Source organism: Sciurus vulgaris (genome assembly GCF_902686455.1).
Source record: "Sciurus vulgaris genome assembly, chromosome: 11".
Lineage (NCBI taxonomy): Eukaryota > Metazoa > Chordata > Mammalia > Rodentia > Sciuridae > Sciurus > Sciurus vulgaris.
In genome coordinates this window covers 80,802,946-80,822,931 of record NC_136472.1, presented here as the reverse complement: position 1 = coordinate 80,822,931, position 19,986 = coordinate 80,802,946, and the positions used below count along the sequence as shown (strand labels likewise).

General features: G+C 37.6%; 1 protein-coding gene across 25 annotated transcripts in view; it reads left to right on the top strand.

Annotated features, from left to right (window-relative positions):
* The window catches only part of DLG2 (discs large MAGUK scaffold protein 2), a gene marked incomplete at its 3' end in the record, with an annotated part of 2,081,919 nt that overhangs the window by 2,044,163 nt on the left and 17,770 nt on the right, over positions 1-19,986 (top strand). For 15 of the 25 annotated variants that reach the window (XM_079105557.1, XM_079105538.1, XM_079105559.1 and 12 more), the window contains 4 exons: positions 4,373-4,472; positions 15,497-15,547; positions 16,515-16,616; positions 17,589-17,761. In XM_079105557.1, the coding sequence (XP_078961683.1) occupies positions 4,373-4,472; positions 15,497-15,547; positions 16,515-16,616; positions 17,589-17,761 (426 nt within the window). Of the gene's footprint in view, positions 1-4,372; positions 4,473-5,310; positions 5,357-8,056; positions 8,685-15,496; positions 15,548-16,514; positions 16,617-17,588; positions 17,762-19,986 lie in introns of those variants that run through there. The other 10 variants (XM_079105558.1, XM_079105560.1, XM_079105543.1 and 7 more) reach the window with 2 other exon arrangements.

Genomic DNA, 19,986 nt, shown 5'->3' with positions numbered 1-19,986 from the left:
TATGAAAATAAGGTATGTGTGATACAAGGTGGTAGCTCAAATTTATAGTAAAATTTATAGTGGTAGCCCAAGGGAACACAATTAAATGGAAAAAAGTCTTTATAAAAAATAAAATAAGGCAGCTGCAGAAAAGGTGTATCTGAGCTCAATATAAATTCAAATCCAAATTCCACCTAGAGAACATTATCACAATGGTGACATTTAGAACTATGAAACACTTGAAGCTTGAGAAATTAGGACAGCCTGATGAGAAGAAAAACTGATCACGTTCCTAGTTTTGAAGTTTTCTGGATGAAAGGATAAAAATATGTCAAGATTCATTCATGTGTCCTTAAAAGTGTGGAGTTTTACTGGGAGAAAGAGTGGTTGTTTTTGTTTCGTTTTCTTTCTTCATGGAGCATGCATTTTATCTGAAATCATCTCACCAACGCCTTACATCTCGGTGTCAGGCTGGGCGATTTCATGCTATTTGACCTAACAACTGGCAGTTTCTGAGTGACAGTGATAGGGCGCTGATTCCTGATATGGGTATTCTAATGTCTGTCACAACATGAAAGGTATTCATTTAACTGAGAAAAAACAATCAGATAAACAAAAGACATATCTGCCCGATGTCAAGGGTTGGGAAGGGTGGTTTCTACTCATCCAATTAAAGATTTTAAAATATTCACATCAAATAAAATGAGAAATCTACTCATTGTTTCCTTTCATCTTGTGGTGTGGGGTTGGGGAGGGGTTCTTTTTCTTAGAACCGAGTTATTGAGATGTAATTCACATAGGATACAGTTCACCCCTCGAGGTATACAATCTAGTGTGCTTCAGCACATTCATAGGATTATACAACCATCACCACAACCTAATTTTAGAACATTTTTATCTCCCCTAAAAGAAACCCCATTCCCACTAGCTGTCACTTTTCACTCTCTGCTCCCTGTACCCCAGCGTTAAGCAACCACCAATCCACTCTTCGCGATAGATTTGCCTGTCACATGCAATTTTCTTTAAATTGCCATGCATGGCCTGTCCCACTGAAATTCTTTTTTTTTTTTCTCATTATCATAAGAATAAAAAAATGTGATAAAGCCTTCAAATATGTGAATAGGTATCCAAAAAATTGTAGCAGGATAGCCAAAAGACATCATTGAATCTGATAGCACCTGATAGCTTAAGTAATCTCCAAGCAGTGAAGCTTTAGATTTAGACAGATTGCATTATCACTTAAATGCTAATAATTTTAATTATAAACTTGAATCAGGTTAAGTTTTCAGAAATGTCTTGCACTCATAAGAACAATAATATTTGCAACCAGGAATATTGGCAAATTCAATTTCTGACTTCACTGCTTACTATCTGTGTGACTCTGGGCAAGTATGAAAATTCATGAAATTAGCAGATATAGAGCTTTTAGAACCAAGCTTCACACATAAGTGCTCAATAAGTGTTAGGGGTTGTTTTATCACTTTAATTCATAAGAACACAGTAATTCAGGTCAAATTCCAAAGAAGAATTCGGAGATATGCCAATTTACATACATTTAATTAGTATTTTTGAAGTCTCTATTCAAAGACATTTTCTGCCATGAAAGAAATGAAGTATGATTGAAGATATTGTAGTGTAGGAAGACTAGCATTGATCAAGTATGATTAAGAATAAAGCTGTAAACTGGCCTTCAGTTACTTTAGAATCATGTGTTCTATAAATAGCAAAAGTGCTTGCTGATTTATTACTTTCACCTAGCACTCTTGTAACAAATTTTCCTTTCTATATTAAAAAACAAACTGCAGCAGCAAAACACTTATATAATGGTCTTACACCTGTCTAATAAAAATAAAGAATAGTATTAGAGCTTATAAACCACATGCAGTCTTTTATAGTTGAAATGTTTTAAGACCCCAAACAATGACTTTTTAAATCTGTGTGAGCTGAAATTGTGTCAACTGGTTTTGTGTCCATAAATATGAGGAAATGTAACCCAAATAATTCCGTTACCTTCTCTTTAATTCTGATGCAAAATGGCATTTGCTAATAAGACTAAGTTAGATAATTTCTGAGGTATTATGTACTTTCTATTCTCTTAAAAAGTGTGGTGCTAAGTATTATGTCCCAATCAGATAACTCATAATACACAACATTTTCATACTTGGGAAATGTTAACACGTTACATTCCTTGCTTTGAAACATGAAAGAATTAATCACAGACAACACTGTTTCATTTTCCTTTGACCCTTTAGACAATTTAATACGGTTTGCATGCAGTCCCATTTTTAAGCCCCAATGGCCTCTACTTTATCCATCTGTTTGTATGTTATCACCCCAGGCTTTCCTCCTCTTGGCATTGTTTTGTATTTGCATGAAAATTCATAATTTTTGCATGAAGAGTCATCTGTACTGTTGAAGATAAATGTCTAACATGCCTTGCAAATATCACATACCATTACTTACATATTTTTTCTTTTATTTTCAGTTACTGAAGTTTAAATATGCTTGAAATGTAAAAGTGGCATGAAACTGTAGTGATGCAAGAATATTTAATATTCCTTTAAAGTTTATCATTCTTACCTAGGAAAATTTGGGGACTGTTCCCAACCTTGTCTTTGAATACTAATCTTCAATTACAAATTATGATAAAACTATACTGAACACAGGTGCTGTCAATAGAGTAATAACTTCTGAAGTAACTTTTCTAAGAATGTATTTGTTCTTTCCATGAAGTATAAAATTTGTCCCGATTTCATAAATTATTAAATATTTTATTGTTTTTCATTAAACCTTCTTAATGTGACATACAATGAAGCTCAGTTGACTTTGGCAAAAGTTGCTAGTACCTAAAATGTAACAGATAACTTACCAAGTGACAGCACTAACGTTTTATTTAGTATTTAATGTTTCCTAAATGAACATGATTACCAAAATGGATATTTGATATAGGAGTGCATGAGTACACAAAGAGAGTAAGTCATTTGCACAATTTTGTCAAGCTTCTCAAGATCTAAAGAGCACATGACAAGTATCCCACCAATGGGAGAAAGTACAAATATCCAAGCACGGCTCTTTCCGTCCAAGTGGTCACCTTGCTTGCTCTGTATTTTTCCCCCAGCTGCCATTGCTACTGCACTGACACTTTTTAAATGCACTTTACAGAGTACCTTTAGAGTCATAAGCACATTGATTTTAAAACCTGTGCAGGAAGTGGTTTTAACTTTTTAAAGAAGTGAATAGACTCTCAGTACCAAATCAATCAAATCAGGATGGTAATCAAGCTGGTGAAACATTTTTAAATGACATATGAATATAAAATTAATAAGACTTGCATGGCCTATAGCTTGAAAAATAATTGTGGACACATTTCCCCAAAGAAGAACTCAAAGCATTCAGAAAAATATCAGCAATGGTGGAATAAATGGAATTTTCTTAAGTCTTTTAGGTGACTAAAAGATAGTCACTTGAATGAATAATTTTAATATTATGTATATATGTATTATTTTTAACTTGACCTCATTTAAGCTAATGGAGGAGTTTACACATTAAAAGACAGTCATTCTTACATTATTTTTATCTTATTGGAATATAGATGAGTGACTGTCACTTCCCCTTGGCTGAGTGAATATCAAGTTAATGCCAATTTAGCAGCAATTTTAACAGCTTTTGGTTGACTGTCTCCTGACTGTCACCAAATAGCTCTGTGATATTGACATAGGAATCAACCTCTTTGTGCTCTGGCTCCTTAAATTATCTTTAAATTATCATTTGAATAAAAATGTTATAATTATCATATATCTGTGTGTGAGACTATAATTGGTATATATCATAAATCTACATACTTCTCTGCATACCTTCAATTAAATTCAAGTTGAGGTAATTCAAGTTTTATTTTAAAAGAATAACTAGACAGAGAAGAAAACTAGTTTCTCTAATAGTCTTTTCTACCTGATGGTAAGATGCCATTTGCATTTCTGTCTTTGTTTATATTGTCTCGGGCAAGTCTCACATTCTAGGAGCTACTATCATTATCTTCATTTTTCAGATGAAGATACTGAGGTTCAGAGAGATTCAGTTACTTCTCAGAGGTGATGGACTAGCAAGATACAGAGCCAAAGACTCTGGGTCTTCCAGTTTAATACTCTCTCCCTCCATCACCATTTATCTCTGAGCAGTCTTTTGATGATGAGGCGACTTTTCCAAGGTGTCATCATTCAGAATTTACACTCCTCGAAAAGAAAATCTGCCTTTAGAACACTATGGCACCTCTGTGGAATATCCACTTGCGTCACTACAGCTCTCTCTGCTTTTACAAACTAGTTGTTTTGTCAGCATGAGTGTGACAACAATTAGACGTCCCCTGTTTTTGCCCCATGCCTTTTCTCCTTCACAGTCATTCAATGACAAGCGTAAAAAGAGCTTCATCTTTTCACGAAAATTCCCATTCTACAAGAACAAGGAGCAGAGTGAGCAGGAAACCAGTGATCCTGAACGTAAGTAGATTCTCCAAGATAATGTCACATGCAACACAAGAGAAAAAAAAATCCTTCACGGGCAACACGCATGATGTAGGCTCTCCCACGCCACACGCCTAGGCAAACAACACAGCAGGCAGGCAGGTCAGGTCTTACTACTGTGACCAGTGTTTGACTGCAGTCTGGATCCTTCCCTTCATGTGGCTCTTCTTTGGAGAATGCTTTGGCTGGGGAGATGTGGAAGCTGGGACTTCCCATCTAACCAGCATTTATCTTTTGACCAGGAATGGGTCTGGTTGGCCTTTTCTCTCATGTAAGGGCTTGAGACAGATTTCCTTTCTGGGCAGAAATACTGGATTCCATTGCCGCATATATACTTTTTGAAATGCTCACTAACTGGGAGCAGTTAACTTACCTTTGTTGATTCTGGCATATTTGCTCACTCTTTCCCTCCCAGCAAATATTAAACACCTGCTCCGCAGTGAGATTGTGTTGGTGGACACCAAGTCTCAGAATTTGACATGAAACATGGAGGGGATCATTCCTCTGAGAGGCGGATTTCTGTGGCAATGTTGACAGATTGCATTTGCCAAATCTTTCTTTTCTCTCTCTTTTTACATTTTCAGTCTTCTGCTTATACCTTTGGAGTTGCTTTCCAAATTAGAAATTCCTTTCTTAAGTCTCAGCCCAGGGAGTCGGGGGTAAAAGTTTGTTTTGAAAGCACAGAGTGGGATCCAGATTGTTTAGGCAACACGGTCTGTCATGGTAGTATCCATTTCAACTCCACTGACTTCTTCCTTCCTCTTCCGTGGCTGTTCTTCCTCTCTCATTGCTCTCTCTGGGGACTTCCATGCAGGACATCCCCGGATTAGGTGACGACGGTTATGGAACAAAGACTCTGAGTAAGTTTCCAGGAATGGTCACTGTAACTTTTCTTTTCTTTTCCTTTCCTTTTGAGTTTGGCTTTCGTTCCTTTTCTTGAGGGCCTTTCACTCCTAGCATGCACAAGATACGAGTTTTATTTGTTACCTAGCTGTGAATGCTCCTACAAAATAATTTCCAATCGTTTTGTTCTGCATGTCAGCATTTAAAAGCAAAGTGTGTCAGGCACTCTAACTTCTGTTGCAGTTAACTCCTTCCCTTTCTGACCATGTGATATGGCCAACATGGTCCTGATGCTCCCTATAGCATCACTTGCTCTGCTGCCTAATTCTTCCCAAGAGCAAGGAACCATGTTGGAAGAAAGGGTGAGCTAAATGTTCTAGAACAGCAAAGTAGAAATATACTTTATGTTCTTTCTTCTGCCTTTTCACATGGAAATATTTGATTACCTTGCCAAATTTCATAATTGAATTGTACTTTGCTACTAGTAAAGGAGCTACTTTGTAGTCAAAAGGAACATGCATTCTTGAAAAATAAACATTAAGCTATTTGATCTTTCATGAATAATTCTTTGTCATTAACTTTGATCTTTTCTGACTTGCAGTGATCCTGCTTGAAACGTTTGTATGATAAAGTTTTAGATATGTATTAATATCTTTTTCTATCAGTGATTAATTAGCTGCATTATATAATCAAGTCTATTGTAGTATAGAACGAAAAAATAATATGTATTAGACCTTTACATTCTAGTTATTCATGTTTTCAGTCTGTGTCTTATTGCATTTAGCAATTAAAACTAATTTTCCCATGTAGCAATATACTATGATTTTTCTTTCTTTAATACTAATCCTATTGTATAGGCACCAATGAAATAAGAACAGAATTTTGTGTCTTTTGCAATTATATCACATGTTCAATTTTATTTGACAATTATGGGCAATATTTTTATAAGTTCTTCATGTCATTTTATAAAACAATAGCATTGAGTTGGACATTGTTTTCAAGGGTTGTTTACATAACTCCACATAATGATACATTTCATACTTCAAGTTGTTTATTTGGAGTGGTTTTTAGATATGTATACATAGAAAACAATATCTGATCAGGAGTACTGATCTCTTTAAAGATGAAAACTTTATCTTTGAGACACTACAAGAATATGATGTGAAATTTTTCTTGAATCAGTGGGTGAAATTCAAATATTGCTTTCAATGTTATCTCCATAATATCAAGTACCACCAAAGAGAATTCATAAATTTTCAATTTGGGGGGGGAAAAATGTATTTTCATATACTATTAATAATGAGCATCACTAAAAATCTCCATAATCCCAATTCAAGGTATTTAAGATAATAATGCCCATGAAAATACACCATTGTTGGGTACGTGTCTTCACAGTCTTTCAGTGATAGAAAACAGACTTGCACAGATTAATTCACACTTCTTTCCCAGTGCCCCTTTGCACTTAGAACATGTATGCCCAACTAGCAATGCAGTTCTTATCATAGACCTTTCTCTTTGTATTAAAAAGAGAAAAGATTTATGTAAATTTAACTCATACTTCAGTTTTCATGAGTTTCATGCTGCAAAACAAGTCCATTTAACTGGCAAGAATGTATAATACCAAAGCATTTTAAAGTGCTTTTTCACTATTAGAAGATAATGCTATAGTTTTTCTAAAATTATACATGTCAACATTTTTTAAAAAATGAAGTTATTACCAATGGGCTTCAGAAATCAAATAGTCTCATATATACTCGACTTAACTAAAGTAATATACAGAAATGTTGATGAATTGATCATCTGTAACTTAAACAGTACAGATGAAAGCAAATGACTTCAGAAACAAAAGTGCCAATTCTGGCATGTAACCAGTCCACACATCCCTTCTGTGTTAGCTAAGCTGTGTTTATATGAAAAAACAATTTGGAGTGTCACTCTTCAACCACATCTTTTAGAATGAATTAATGACCGACCTCATGCTAGAACCACGCTGAGCATCAAGCCACTTAATGTCTGCCTATTCCATTCCCACAAAATTCAATAGCTATTCAGGCAAAGCTCTTAATAAAAAAAAAAAAAAAAGAAAAAAAAAGAAAATATTGAACCAATTCATAAAATGACTTGTTTCTTTCAAGATTTTCTATTCACTCACTAAAACAGGAAAGATCTTCAGGCCTCCCTTTCAGCCTGAGAATTAGCTTATGAACTATTTAAGTAGAAATAAAATTCAAGGGATTCCAGGGACCAATTGGTGATTTGAAATTAAGTGTTCCTAGAGAATAATTAAAGGCCCAAATCGAGAAACAGAAAACCTGCAAGAAAACCATGCCTGAATACTTGAAGCTCCTGGATTTATACTTAAGGAACTATTCAGTTGAGACACATTGGCCATTGTAATATGAATCTGGAAATTCAGCTATAGGAATCGGTCATAGTATTTATAAAAAGAAAATTGCCTGGGTTGACATTTATTTTTCAATTAAAGATACTTGTTTGCTAAAAGGAGGAAACAGCAATTAAGCAGCAGTTTCCAGTAAAATGGCGATAAAGTTTTCATCTTCTTTATCTTACCTGAATTTTCTTAATGCAATCTACTCTGCAGCCTTTGACTTGCCTTTTGCTCACATTTCTAGTAGCCTTGCATGCGTGTATTTCTTTCCTTTCTGGCTGCATTCCAATGCTTGGTATCTCTTTAATTTGCTGTGCTGTTCTTGCAGAACATGTTTCTTCTAATGCCAGCGATAGCGAAAGTAGCTACCGTAAGTTACTGCTTTGGTTTGCGGTTCTTTTCTTTGCAACTGCTCCATTGCCTGTGGTAGTCATTTCAGAGTTTTGCTGTTGTTTTTCAATTGCTGCCTTTTGTCATCCTTATCCAAAGCAAATGGCTTGAAATGAAATCAGCATTGGTTGGGGAAAGATACAGAAGACACTAGGGCCATCAGCAGACCCTAATGAGATTTGTACAAGCAGTCAGTCTTGCTAATATCAATTCCAGCCTCAGCTGGTGGTGAGACAGTGATTCAATTCTCACAGAGAAGGTACAGAAAAAGTTCAACATGGTGGATTTTGACATTCCCACTGCCCGCCTTCCCCCAAACAATTTAAACTCCCTGCAGGAGGGTGGAAAAATCATCATGATTTTAATTTCCTTATTTTGCCTTTTCCATTCTGTTCCTGATGCCTCTTTACCAGAGGCGTCTTTGTAAATTACAGTATTCCTTTTAAATCAGACATGAATTTTATATCACTTTCTCCTTGATTAATATTTTAAGGTAGATACTACAGCTACTTATCTAACTTTATTTTGGGGATGGTTGGGAAAGCATTGAAAAAGTTTCATCCTCTAATGTTGAAGGAACCCTGATTTTAAAAAAAAAAAGTGAACAAATCAGGTAACTGAAACGGTAGGTAACTATTTAAAATTATTTCCGGTTTTTCTTTGGTCACCTCAAGCCATTTGCTTATTGTATGGAAATATTCACCAAACACCAAGCACATCCTTTTGTTCACTTCTTGTGGTTTCTTACCACCTACTTATTGGTTTTTGGTGACTACTATAGGTACATATTATCATTGGGATTCTTATGACTTCTATAATATTAATATGTACTCCATAATGAAAGGGATTTCCCAAAAAGCAATTGCCAAGGATATTAGAAAACTGCAGGCCCAATACATGACCCACAGCTACCAAGGCACAAATTGGTATTGTCTTGTGCTTGAATATTGTATTAATTGAAAACTAAAATCAGCAGGGGTATTTTCCCCCATTATAGCATCACACACTTTACAAGACTTTTTGAGGTGGAGTGCAAAATAGTGTTTTGGAATATTTTAAATGTAATTTAGATTTTGAGAAAAGCCTTGGAGAATCAGATTAGTGGCAGGTTAAAAAAAAAAAAAAAAAGTATAGAAGAGGAAAAATGGCAGATGAAGGGCCAGAGGAGGGAGATGAGACATGCCAAAGAATGAAGTCACAAAAATTGCAATGAGGACATCTATCATATGATATTAGAATCACCCAATTTTCTTATGAATGGAAGTCTTAGAATTTCACCAAGTCTTATTAAAGGGAGGATTAAAAGGATAGCTTTCAACATGATTCTTGACCTTTTGAGTTTCTTCCTATTCTTATAAATTTTTGACTAATGCAACTTTAGAAAACTAAATTGCCTCTCCCACTCTTCATTTGATTTTAAACCACAAAAAACAGACCAAGAAGTAACCAAATCTTGTCCTTTAACTTTTTTTTTTTTTTAAATACTGGAGATTGAATCCAGGAGTGATTTACCACTGAGATACATCCCCAGTCCTTTTTTAATTTGTTTTTTGTTTGCTTTTCTTTTTTGTTTTTTGTTTTGTTTTGTTTTGTTTTGTTTTTGAGACAGTGTCTCGCTGAGTTGCTGAGACTAGCCTCCAACTTGTGATTCTCCTTAGTGTTCAGTTTTCAATTCTCAAGAGCTGCCCTTCCTTCCAGTAGACAAATACATAGGAAAGGAGAACACCATGCATTTTTCTTCAGTCTCTTCTATGGAATGTATATACAAGAACTATCTTTTTGTTTGGAAATCACATTTTTGTAGAGTATAGGCTCCTCCTCTCTATTTCAGAAGTGGGAATATTTTTCCAGAAATATTATGTTATAAAAATCAGGCAAAAGTTTTCAGCTGCTTGACAAGTTTTTGGAGTGATTGCCATAATGACCCTATAATTCCTTTTTATCTCAAATGGCGGCTTCACATAAATGTTTATTGGATAAAGAAAACATTTATATGCATTTTGGATTATCTGTGAGAAGAAAGAAGAGTTGGAGGTAAATTCTATCTTAGTAGGGCAGGTGTGGAATCTAATCATTATATTGGTTTGGGGTCTCATCTGGATTACAGAAAGTCAGATTTTCCTTACAAGTCATTTGTCAAAGCTCAGAGGGGGAAAAAAAAATTACATTGTTTTTCCTCCAAGATACAAGTACAAGGGATTCCAGAAGAATATTCCTTTGTCATCTACCATACGCCAGGTCCCCTTCACTGGTACCATGAGACCCAACATAAATATAAACTAAATCTGAATCTCAGCACACACATAGTAGGAGAAAAAGTTCAATAAATGAAAATGTGCACAAAATGTGGCAGGTACTAGGAGAGAAGTTTGACTCAAGAATAATGGCAACATCAGAGATAGTTTCAGAAAGGACACTTTGATGCAAGCTTCAGAAAGATGAGACAGACACTTGCCAGCTAGACAAAATGAGGAAGGAACTTTCTGGAAATGGCAGTGTCATCACAAAACTCCTAGAGCCTTGGCCCAGACTTCCAGAAAGAAGCAACTCTGAAATCAAAATAGGCTGCATTTTTCTACTGAATTCCTGGCTTTTGCTATAATCATAACTAACTTTATGTCTTATGAATAGCAATATAAACAAAAACAAAAAGGACTCTTTTCACCAAAGTCTAGGTGTTATATTTTACTTTAGAACTATGCCATGTCTGCACTGGGGACAAAATGGCTATAAAAAAGTGAGTGGTGAGAAATGGTCCCAGGTCCTTGTTCCACAGTCCCAAGGGAATCATTCCTGCTGCATCCTGGCAAATACCTGAAGGTGTCCTGTTTCCTGAGATATACCTGCACACACATCCATATACATAGACCTCAATTTCTAATAAATAGTTCAGACGTCTGCTACACCACCTCAGGCATGTCCAATAATTATTTGCTCCAAATCCAATTACATTGAGAAGCAACTAAAATGAGTTAATTACAGGGTACATTGTCTAATTACACAAAATACCACCTCAAAACTATCTTAATTCTTGGCTAATTCCAGATTTCCATCTGCCAATAAAGTAGTAAAATGAAGTCTTATATTTGGGGCTGTTTTGTACCCCATCTTTCAATCTCCCTTGTATTGGAAGGCAATAAACACCAAGGAAGTATAATGGGGACCAGGCAAACTTCTGCAGCTGAAGACTGCTTCTCAAAGCTCTTTACACAGCATGGGTGTGTAGGAGCTGATAATCCTTCTAACCCACTGGGGTTCATCAGCTAAGTAGAATTCTCAAAACAAGTATCTTGAAGAAATGATCTGAGTGAAACCGACATGTTGAGATGAGAGTCAAGATTTCTCCACTGGAGTCTGTGAAAATAGTGCACATATTCTGTGCTTTACTCCACTGTTCTCAAGTATTGCCCTTAGATGGCTTTAGTTCTTTAGTCTTTATAGAGCAATTTTTCATTACACCTATTGTCTCATTTGACTTCTGCAATAAAACTATTACATGTATCTTACACTAATAGCCCACTTTATAAGGGAAGAAGCTAAGGCTCCAAGAGGCTGTATACCTCACCCGTAAGTGGTAGCACTGCAGTTCCAACCAAGACCCTTTGCTCCTGAATGCCACACATTTTTCACTCTTCCCTACACTTTGCTGTCCCAGCCTCTTTATGTTTTTATCTACTACATTCCAACCATCCCATGCTACCCATCCAATTAATACAGTCAGCAACATTGACATAACATTAACTATATGCTAATCCTTATTTCAAGGGCTTTATGTAAAGTAATCCACTCTTCCAAACATCCTATGGAAATGCTATGTGATTTTTTGCAACAACTAAAGTCTCAGTTCTCCCTTATGTACAATGAATAGCTTAGATTAGAACTGGCCAATGGATAATAGCTGCCTGATGAATTGTATTGAAATGTATTCTGAGGCCACATTGAGTAATGCAGACAATGATCAATTTGTGATGCCTGTCAACGTCACAGGATGTGGGAGTAACGTTTTGCACACTTGCCTCTGAAGCACATGAACTCCAACCCTCACTTAGCCCATTGTTCAATGACTCTAAGAACCTAATTTGTTCTTAATAGCCATCATATGCAGGCAATAAAGGCCAAATTTTGAACATCCCTCCTCTTTCGTTTCCAAGAATCCATAAAGAACAGTATTTTATTTTTCCCAATCATGAAGACATATTAGGGTCTTATTCTGGATATAACTTACTGTGACTTGTTTCCAGTTTACACACAAAATGTTCCATGGGGACTGCCACAAATCCTCTGCCAAGTCTCTGACAGCTGCAAATATCCACACACAGTTCTGCACTGCTCGCCCACTTCCAGCCATGCAGTTGCCAAAACAAGACCAAGAATTAGTTTGTACCTTTTCACCAGCTGTTATTTCTTAAGTGCCAAACTCTTCTGAGGAAAAAATAGAAAAACTACTAAGGATGACTGTTTTATGAGGATGACACAGTAGCACTTTTAAATAAAAGAGCTGATTTTACAGATGGGACCCCTTATGGCTTCTCAGTGTCTCTGACCTGATTTCTGTCCCCTAGCCTTTGTTTCTTAGTAAGCTCTAGTCCCACACTCATACACACACAGGGAATTCTACATCCCTTACCCTTTTGAGACAGTGTGATACACTCAGCACAATCAAAAGATGTGGTTTAAAATCTTGACTCCACCACTTACTAGCTAAGGAAATAGGCCTTACCAATGTCCCTGAACCTCAGTTTCTTCATCTGTAAAATGGGGCTCATCAGAGCAACAACTACCTAAGAAAAAGCAGTGAAAAATTAGAAGCCAATGTATGTGAAAGCCCATCTAATCCTGCAAAGTGCCAATGATATGAGTTTTCTTCATTTCTTCTCCTCGTTCATTTAATGTTTCATTACTCTTGGGGCTTTTTGTTCTTGAGTCTGAAAATGAAATTGGCTTTAGATTCACAGCCACTATGTCATGCCAACCTCCACAGTTTCCCTGCAGACTTTCTGGGTATTACCTAGTACCTGGTTGTACGGACCTTGACATAAAGGAAACTGTCATTTCTGCCTGACAATAACTACTGCTTTGAGGGAGAACCAGCCCTTTTATAGTTACAGAAGCAAACCAAAGAGCAATAGATAAATAAGGAACTATAAAGCTCTTAAAAAATTAACCAAGCTATGTATTCCCTGATTTTTTGAATCATATATAAACCAATATCAAATATTTTATGTAAGGCTTATTTAAGACATTTAAGAATGTCCCATCAGAATGATTTGCAAAGCTACTGGAAAGAGATTCATATGGAATCATGACATGTTATGTTTATTTAGAGGAAACCATATTTCCCAAACTGAAATGATCATATTGACAGAAACACAAAAGAGAACCCATCTTCAGCCTCATTACGCATTCTGTTCCTCATGTGAATTCGTTGACATCTTTCTTTACACTAAGTGCTTGAATGAGCACTGGGGACCTGGTGATGAATGAAACTCAGTATTTGCCTTTGTGGAGTTCCCAGAATAATGGGGAGACTCAAATATCACCCGGTGTTTGAAATTCGTCTTATCCCACAGTCAGATTTCTCCTCTCATGTTATTTTATGAAGAACACCCTATAAACTTTTATATTACAATGTTATCCTACCATGCTCCTATCCTGAAATGAGGCTTTTTTTCTCCCAATAATTTTTACACTTATCTTCTGAATGCTTATGACATGTACATATCTCAGGCTTTAGATAACTAGGGCTTAGCGGTCAATTGCATTTTTTTTTTTTTTTTGGCCTAGACTAAATTTCAGTAGTTTAGTTTATTCAAAAGGACTCATTCTTTCCCTGAACATAGAAAATTGTGAATCTGACTCATAAGCACTAAACCCCTGCTCAGATGGGGGAAAGTCCCCTGAACAATTCTGAGATAGCCACCCATAGCTGCCCCTGAGGAGGAGCATCAGGCCCACTCTCTGTACCTTTAGGATGTGGCATAGCCTAGCAGGGCCATCCTGAGAGGAAGCCCTCCTTCAGGTAAATGTCAGATATGACTCACACTTGAAAAAGCAAAGCCCACAAACCCTACCCCGGCCACATCTCCAGGGAAGATATCAGTACTCTACAACTTTACCCACCATTGTCTCACTTCACCAAAGTAGTTGCAATTATCAAAACCATCTATGATATCACATCATTTCATGAAATTAACTCACCTTTCCTTGGTGCTGGGCCTACTGAAGGAGAACCTGGCACTGGCAGACTGTGTTTCAGGGGCGGTGGGTATAAAAAGCAATGAGGTTAATTGCCCTTTGGCTTCAGAAAGTTCACCTCATTTCCCAGTCCTCCTTCATGAGCTCTTCTAACAGACACAAAGTCATATCCAACAGTCCTAACCTATTTCCCCATCACAGGTTAGTCAGAATGAGACCCAATACAAATAAAGGGGCAGACCCTTCCAGGTTTGCAACTGATTTGAGCTAATCCTATGACCAATTGTTTGACCAATGGGATAAAATAGATGACTAAAAAATCATTATCAAAACCCAATTTACTTTCCACAGTTATTTGCTGACTTGAGACCCACCCTGAATCAGCAGACTTACAGCAAGTGGCAGTGTAGGGGCTCACACTTTTACTACATTGTCTTCCTTAGATCTCTTCCTGAAGTTTCAAGGCATGATTTAGCAGCGATTACAACTAAATATATAAGGCACTCCTCTCAATTTGTTGTTGGTGGTGATGGTGCTGGTGGTGGTTCTGCTGCTGGGGATCCAACCCAGGGGCTCACATAAGCTAAGCCCATGCTCTACTACTGAACTTCACTTCCAAACTCCTCTCAATTTTTAACGTCCTTTAATTGACCCATATCATTCTCCTGGTAACTTAATAAAATAAACTCTTTAGTGCCCTGTAGTTTTCTGATGAAATTTTTGTAACATAAATGAAATAAACAGACTTTTGCTTTTAAACAGTGTTCAAAAATAAAATATAATATGAAATAAAAGAAACAAAAATTCGGAAGAGGTAGAAAAAAACTATTGGTTAGACCCTTTCCTTGAACTAAATGACTTTAATTTAAGTGGTCATGCTCAGTGTAGAGGCATGGCACTCAATTAGAAACATAAGACAGATAGCATCTCACGGATCATTACCGTGCTGCAGAGAACCAGCAGCTAGTTTTTATATAGAGTTACGACTGCTAAATAACCTGACACTAAGACAGTGCTAAAGAGTTCTATGAGGATGAAGGAAATTTTTGAATGGTTAAAGGAGAAAGAACAAGGAAAATTAACCTTGAACTGTGTCTGCTTCCTATGTTTCAGAGCAGGGATTTTAACTCTGATGAATTACTGGTTGTTAGTCAACTGTAATTTTCGTCTCTTTTCTTCTCAGGAGGGCAAGAAGACCTCATTCTTTCCTATGAGCCTGTCACAAGGCAGGAAAGTAAGTTTTCCAGCATTCTTTGGTTCCTGATTTCCAAGCCATAACAGGTGACAACAATCAAAGGAGGGAAACAGTGATGGACTAAGGAAAATAAACTCAGCTTAATACTCAGTTGTCCCTAAACCACACCCTCCTGTCTCTCTTTGGCCCTGTCACCATACAATAACTTCCCTGCTGAGCATGGCCAATCCCAGCTCCCAAGAGGATGGAGCAGCCCTTCAAATGAACGGTCCCTAGTAGGAAGAAGCACATCCAAGTCTCTGGCCAAAGAGTCCTAGCCAGAGACCTGTGGGCTAATCCCTCCCAGGAAGTTTGTGTCAGCCTGGGACTGAGAACATTCTAGCAGACCTAAGGTCATCTGCAGGCTGCCCAGGGAACCTGACTTCCTTTTTCTGGAGGCTGTTTATACAGAAGCTGATGGCTATCAACAACAATGTTGTTCAGAAAATTCAAGCATCAGAAAGGTAGTTGTATCAAATGAATTTTGGGGATCCTTTGAATCCCAGATACAAAAGAACTGGGAAAACCCCAACAGAGTACCGAGTATTTGGAGCTCAGGAAAAGAAATCATAAAAACATAAAGTGTCATTACTACTAATAATTGCTTTTAAACAATGGCCAAACAGCTGGTTTGAATTCTTTCTTTCTCCCACTCAACTGACTAAATTCGGGTGTTTTGACATTGTGTAGGCATAACCTAAGAATAAGCAAAACTCCTCCAAATGGTTCTTTTCATTGACAGTCCCTGCAGTTGCTTTTCCCAGTTGGTAAATCCCAGAAAATAGGCATAGTCAACATCCTGAGGGGTAAACACCCATTTCCCTCTGTTGGGTAATTGATCCAATGTTATTCCCTTGGCAGTTCTTACTGTTTGGCAGTTTCATCTTAAGAATCACCCTGGCAGGACAGTTTTTCAATGGTCTTCAAGTCATTCTGCTCATCTGCATCTTCTTTTCCCTATCTGCAGTAAACTATACCCGGCCAGTGATAATCCTGGGCCCCATGAAGGATCGAATCAATGATGACTTGATATCTGAATTTCCTGATAAATTTGGCTCCTGTGTGCCTCGTAAGTATCATTTCTCTTTTTTCTAGGAAAAAAAAAAATAATTATAAAATAATGTCATCCTTCCAGTAGTCTCTGGTTTTCCAAATGCCACCAGTTACCCATTATTTGCAAATTAATATAATGAACATATTTAGGGTTAAAAGTGTATCTGAAGTTTTGATCGCTTTTAGGATAGATTCTTAGAAAACAAGTGACTAACACTTTAGATATACTTTAACTTTTTAAAGTCACATTGCTGGATTATTTTCCCCCTCTTACCAAAACGTGTAAGTGCAGTGATTAGACCTGCTGACTTTTCATCCCACCTTTATTGTGATTCTCTTATTACCCATATTTTTTAAATCTCCGTACACCTTATAACTGCTTGACAATATTTTTATCCTAGTTATGTGACTTCATTTTATTTCTTTGCTTGTCTCATGATGTTTTGTGTTAGACACTACAGTGGTGTATTGCTGGGAATTGGATTTTGTTATCTTCCTTTATGTAATATATTTGTTATGGAAAGCAATCATTTACTGCCAGAGCAGTTTGTTCCAGCTGCAACTTGGCTTTAGACTTTGTAAAGATGGGTCTAGAGTAATTCTAGAGTAGCATTCTAAAATGTGGACTTCCTGGGGTCTCAATCAAATTCCCAATTCTTCCTGAACTCCAGTTTCTCCTAACACTATGTGACTCCTATTCTCTCCAACTGGAAATGATCCCTAGGCAGAGAGGTGGCATAAATGTATAGTTTCCCTCATGTTTTTCTTCTCTCAAAATTACAGTTCTGTATGTTAGTTGGTGCCTGAAAACAGTTGTTCCATATAGTTTAAGTCTTATAATTATTTGTGGTAGTAGGATATCATGTCATGGTTCATCATATTACATATGTTTATGTATCTATGTGGGTGCATGGTAGAGAAAAATAGGTGGAAAGGTAGTTTATAAATATAAATGCATCTTAATTTTATTATATCTTGTTTTATAAAGATACTACAAGGCCGAAGCGTGACTATGAAGTGGATGGGAGAGACTATCACTTTGTCATTTCCAGAGAACAAATGGAGAAAGATATCCAAGAGCACAAATTTATAGAGGCTGGCCAGTACAATGACAATTTATATGGAACCAGTGTGCAATCTGTGAGATTTGTAGCAGAAAGGGTATGTTTGCCAATCTCCTTATAATTCCCCAAAAGAGGGCATCTAACTGGCAAAGTATGTCTTTTTTTAATCATTACTCTTTCCTAATTGCAGTTGAAAACTTTGATTAAATGTTCCTTTTAAGGTTTCCAAGGAGAGAATCACCTTAGAGCAATGTCATTAATCTTTATTCTAATCTCAATAAAGTATTCTAACTAACATAGAAACAGGAGGGAAGAGAGGATCTGTAAAACTAAAGAGAGTTAAGAGCCTTAAGTTTATGGGGCCTCAATTTGTCCTTGACTCTCTGAGACCCCAATACATAAAACCGAATTTAAGGAAGGTTTGTTACTTTTGGTTACCTACCTTTGTTAAAAAAAAAAAAAAATTACTTTCTCTCCCTCTCCCTCTGTTTCTTTGCCCCTCTCTTCTCTCTCTCCCTCTCTCTCTCTCTCTCTCTCTCTCTCTCTCTCTCTCTCCACTTGCTATCTTCATATGGGAGGAGGAGACAGTTGAGAAAAGTTCCAATTTAGAGGAAGTGTCAATGCTGTCATTCACTTCCCCCTGACCATTTCAGAAGCAGGGAAAATAGTAGAATGCTTAAGAGAGAAGAGGATAGGAAGACACTTGAATGTGACTTTAATATGTTCCCATATAGAGATACCTTCTCCTATAAACACAAAGGAGCAAAGTCAAAAGATATTTGTCAGGTTGGTTGTATTTGATGTGACTCTTCCCCCCTTTTGCCATACTGATAACATTAAATGAGAAATTTTGCTAAGAGGAAAAGATGGCTGAATGGAGGTGGTCGGCTCTGTCTTCTTCCTCCACAAAGAAGAACCAAAGTAAGAGATATATAGCAGCATTTCAAGGTGAGTGAAGGGAGGAGAATACTGGAAATCAGCAAGAGGGAGACTGGAACCTTATACCATTCAGAGACCTGGGAAAACAGCATAAAAAGAAAACCACAACACTCTGACAACTGCAACCCCAGTTCCACAGCCAGAACAGGAGAAGTCCCTGGCTCCAGGGGTAAGGGTAAAAGAGAGGGTTCCAGGAAACTATCAGTATAGATGATGGCAATCCTAGCTACTAGAGACCTTCATGTTCCTCCCAGGCTTGCACCCCTTAGATAAATAACATGAAATCAGCACAGTAGCCTTGCTTTGGAAAAGGATCTCACATCATCTCCTGGTGAACACCCAGAGTGTTGTAGGTAGGAGTCATTTTGACAAGAAATCTAATATCTGAATTTGGACTATTCTAAGGGTCAGAACCTCCTGGATATCCTCATCTCTGGGACCCCACAAGCATTGTTCAGGGGGTAGCTGCTTTGTGAACCCAACTTAGTCCAGCACAGTGACTGAGATTCAAGCCTGCTGAGTGTCCTGCGCTGTAGGATATGTAGGTGTTGTGCAATGGAGGGTGCCACCCTCAGTAGCCAGGATATCAGGAGGCCTGCCCTCTGAGACCAAGAGCATAGCCAGTTGTGTGTGGCTTTGTGCAAATTTCAGGACTGAAAGCAGACGCCCAAATTTTTCCTTCCATCCCTGCCCTCCATGTAGCACTTAGGCAATTGTTTCTGACAGAGCAAGGAGGGAACACCATGGTTCCTGCTGCTACTTTGCCTACAGGGACATGTTGAGGGCCCTTGAGTGACTCTACTGTGCCAGCTATTACCTTACCCTTGGACATGCAAGGTGGGGAAGGTCAAGAGCAACTTCACCTAGATACATTCATGCCCCACTTGTTTCTGGGCAGGCACTATAGCTGAAGGAGTCCTGGGTATAGAAAAATCCTAGCTATTGCCCCACCCACTAACATGCATGGCTCAGTTCCAGGAGGAACTTTGCCCCGCTCCAGTTGAGTCCCCAGGCAGGCACAGTCACTGAAGCCCAGGAGGAACACCATGGTTCCTGCTACCATAACACATAACACCATTTCTACTGCTGCCTGCTACTGCACCTGGTTTAACCACACACTGCTTTCCAGACTGGCTGAGTGCCACAGAGCAGGCACTGCTTACCAATGCCTCTTCCTACTTCTAATACCAGTGAGCAATTGGAAGAAAAGTGTATCGAGCCTTTCACCAAGCTGGGGCCCCCAGTGCCAAGGGCCCACAGGGCTAACATTAAAAATACCTGAGGAAACTCTTGTGTCATGATAGGGCTCTACACTCCCATTGCAGGAGTGAACAACCCACACCCACTTCTGTCTGCACTACACCTGCCTGAACTGCTAGAGTG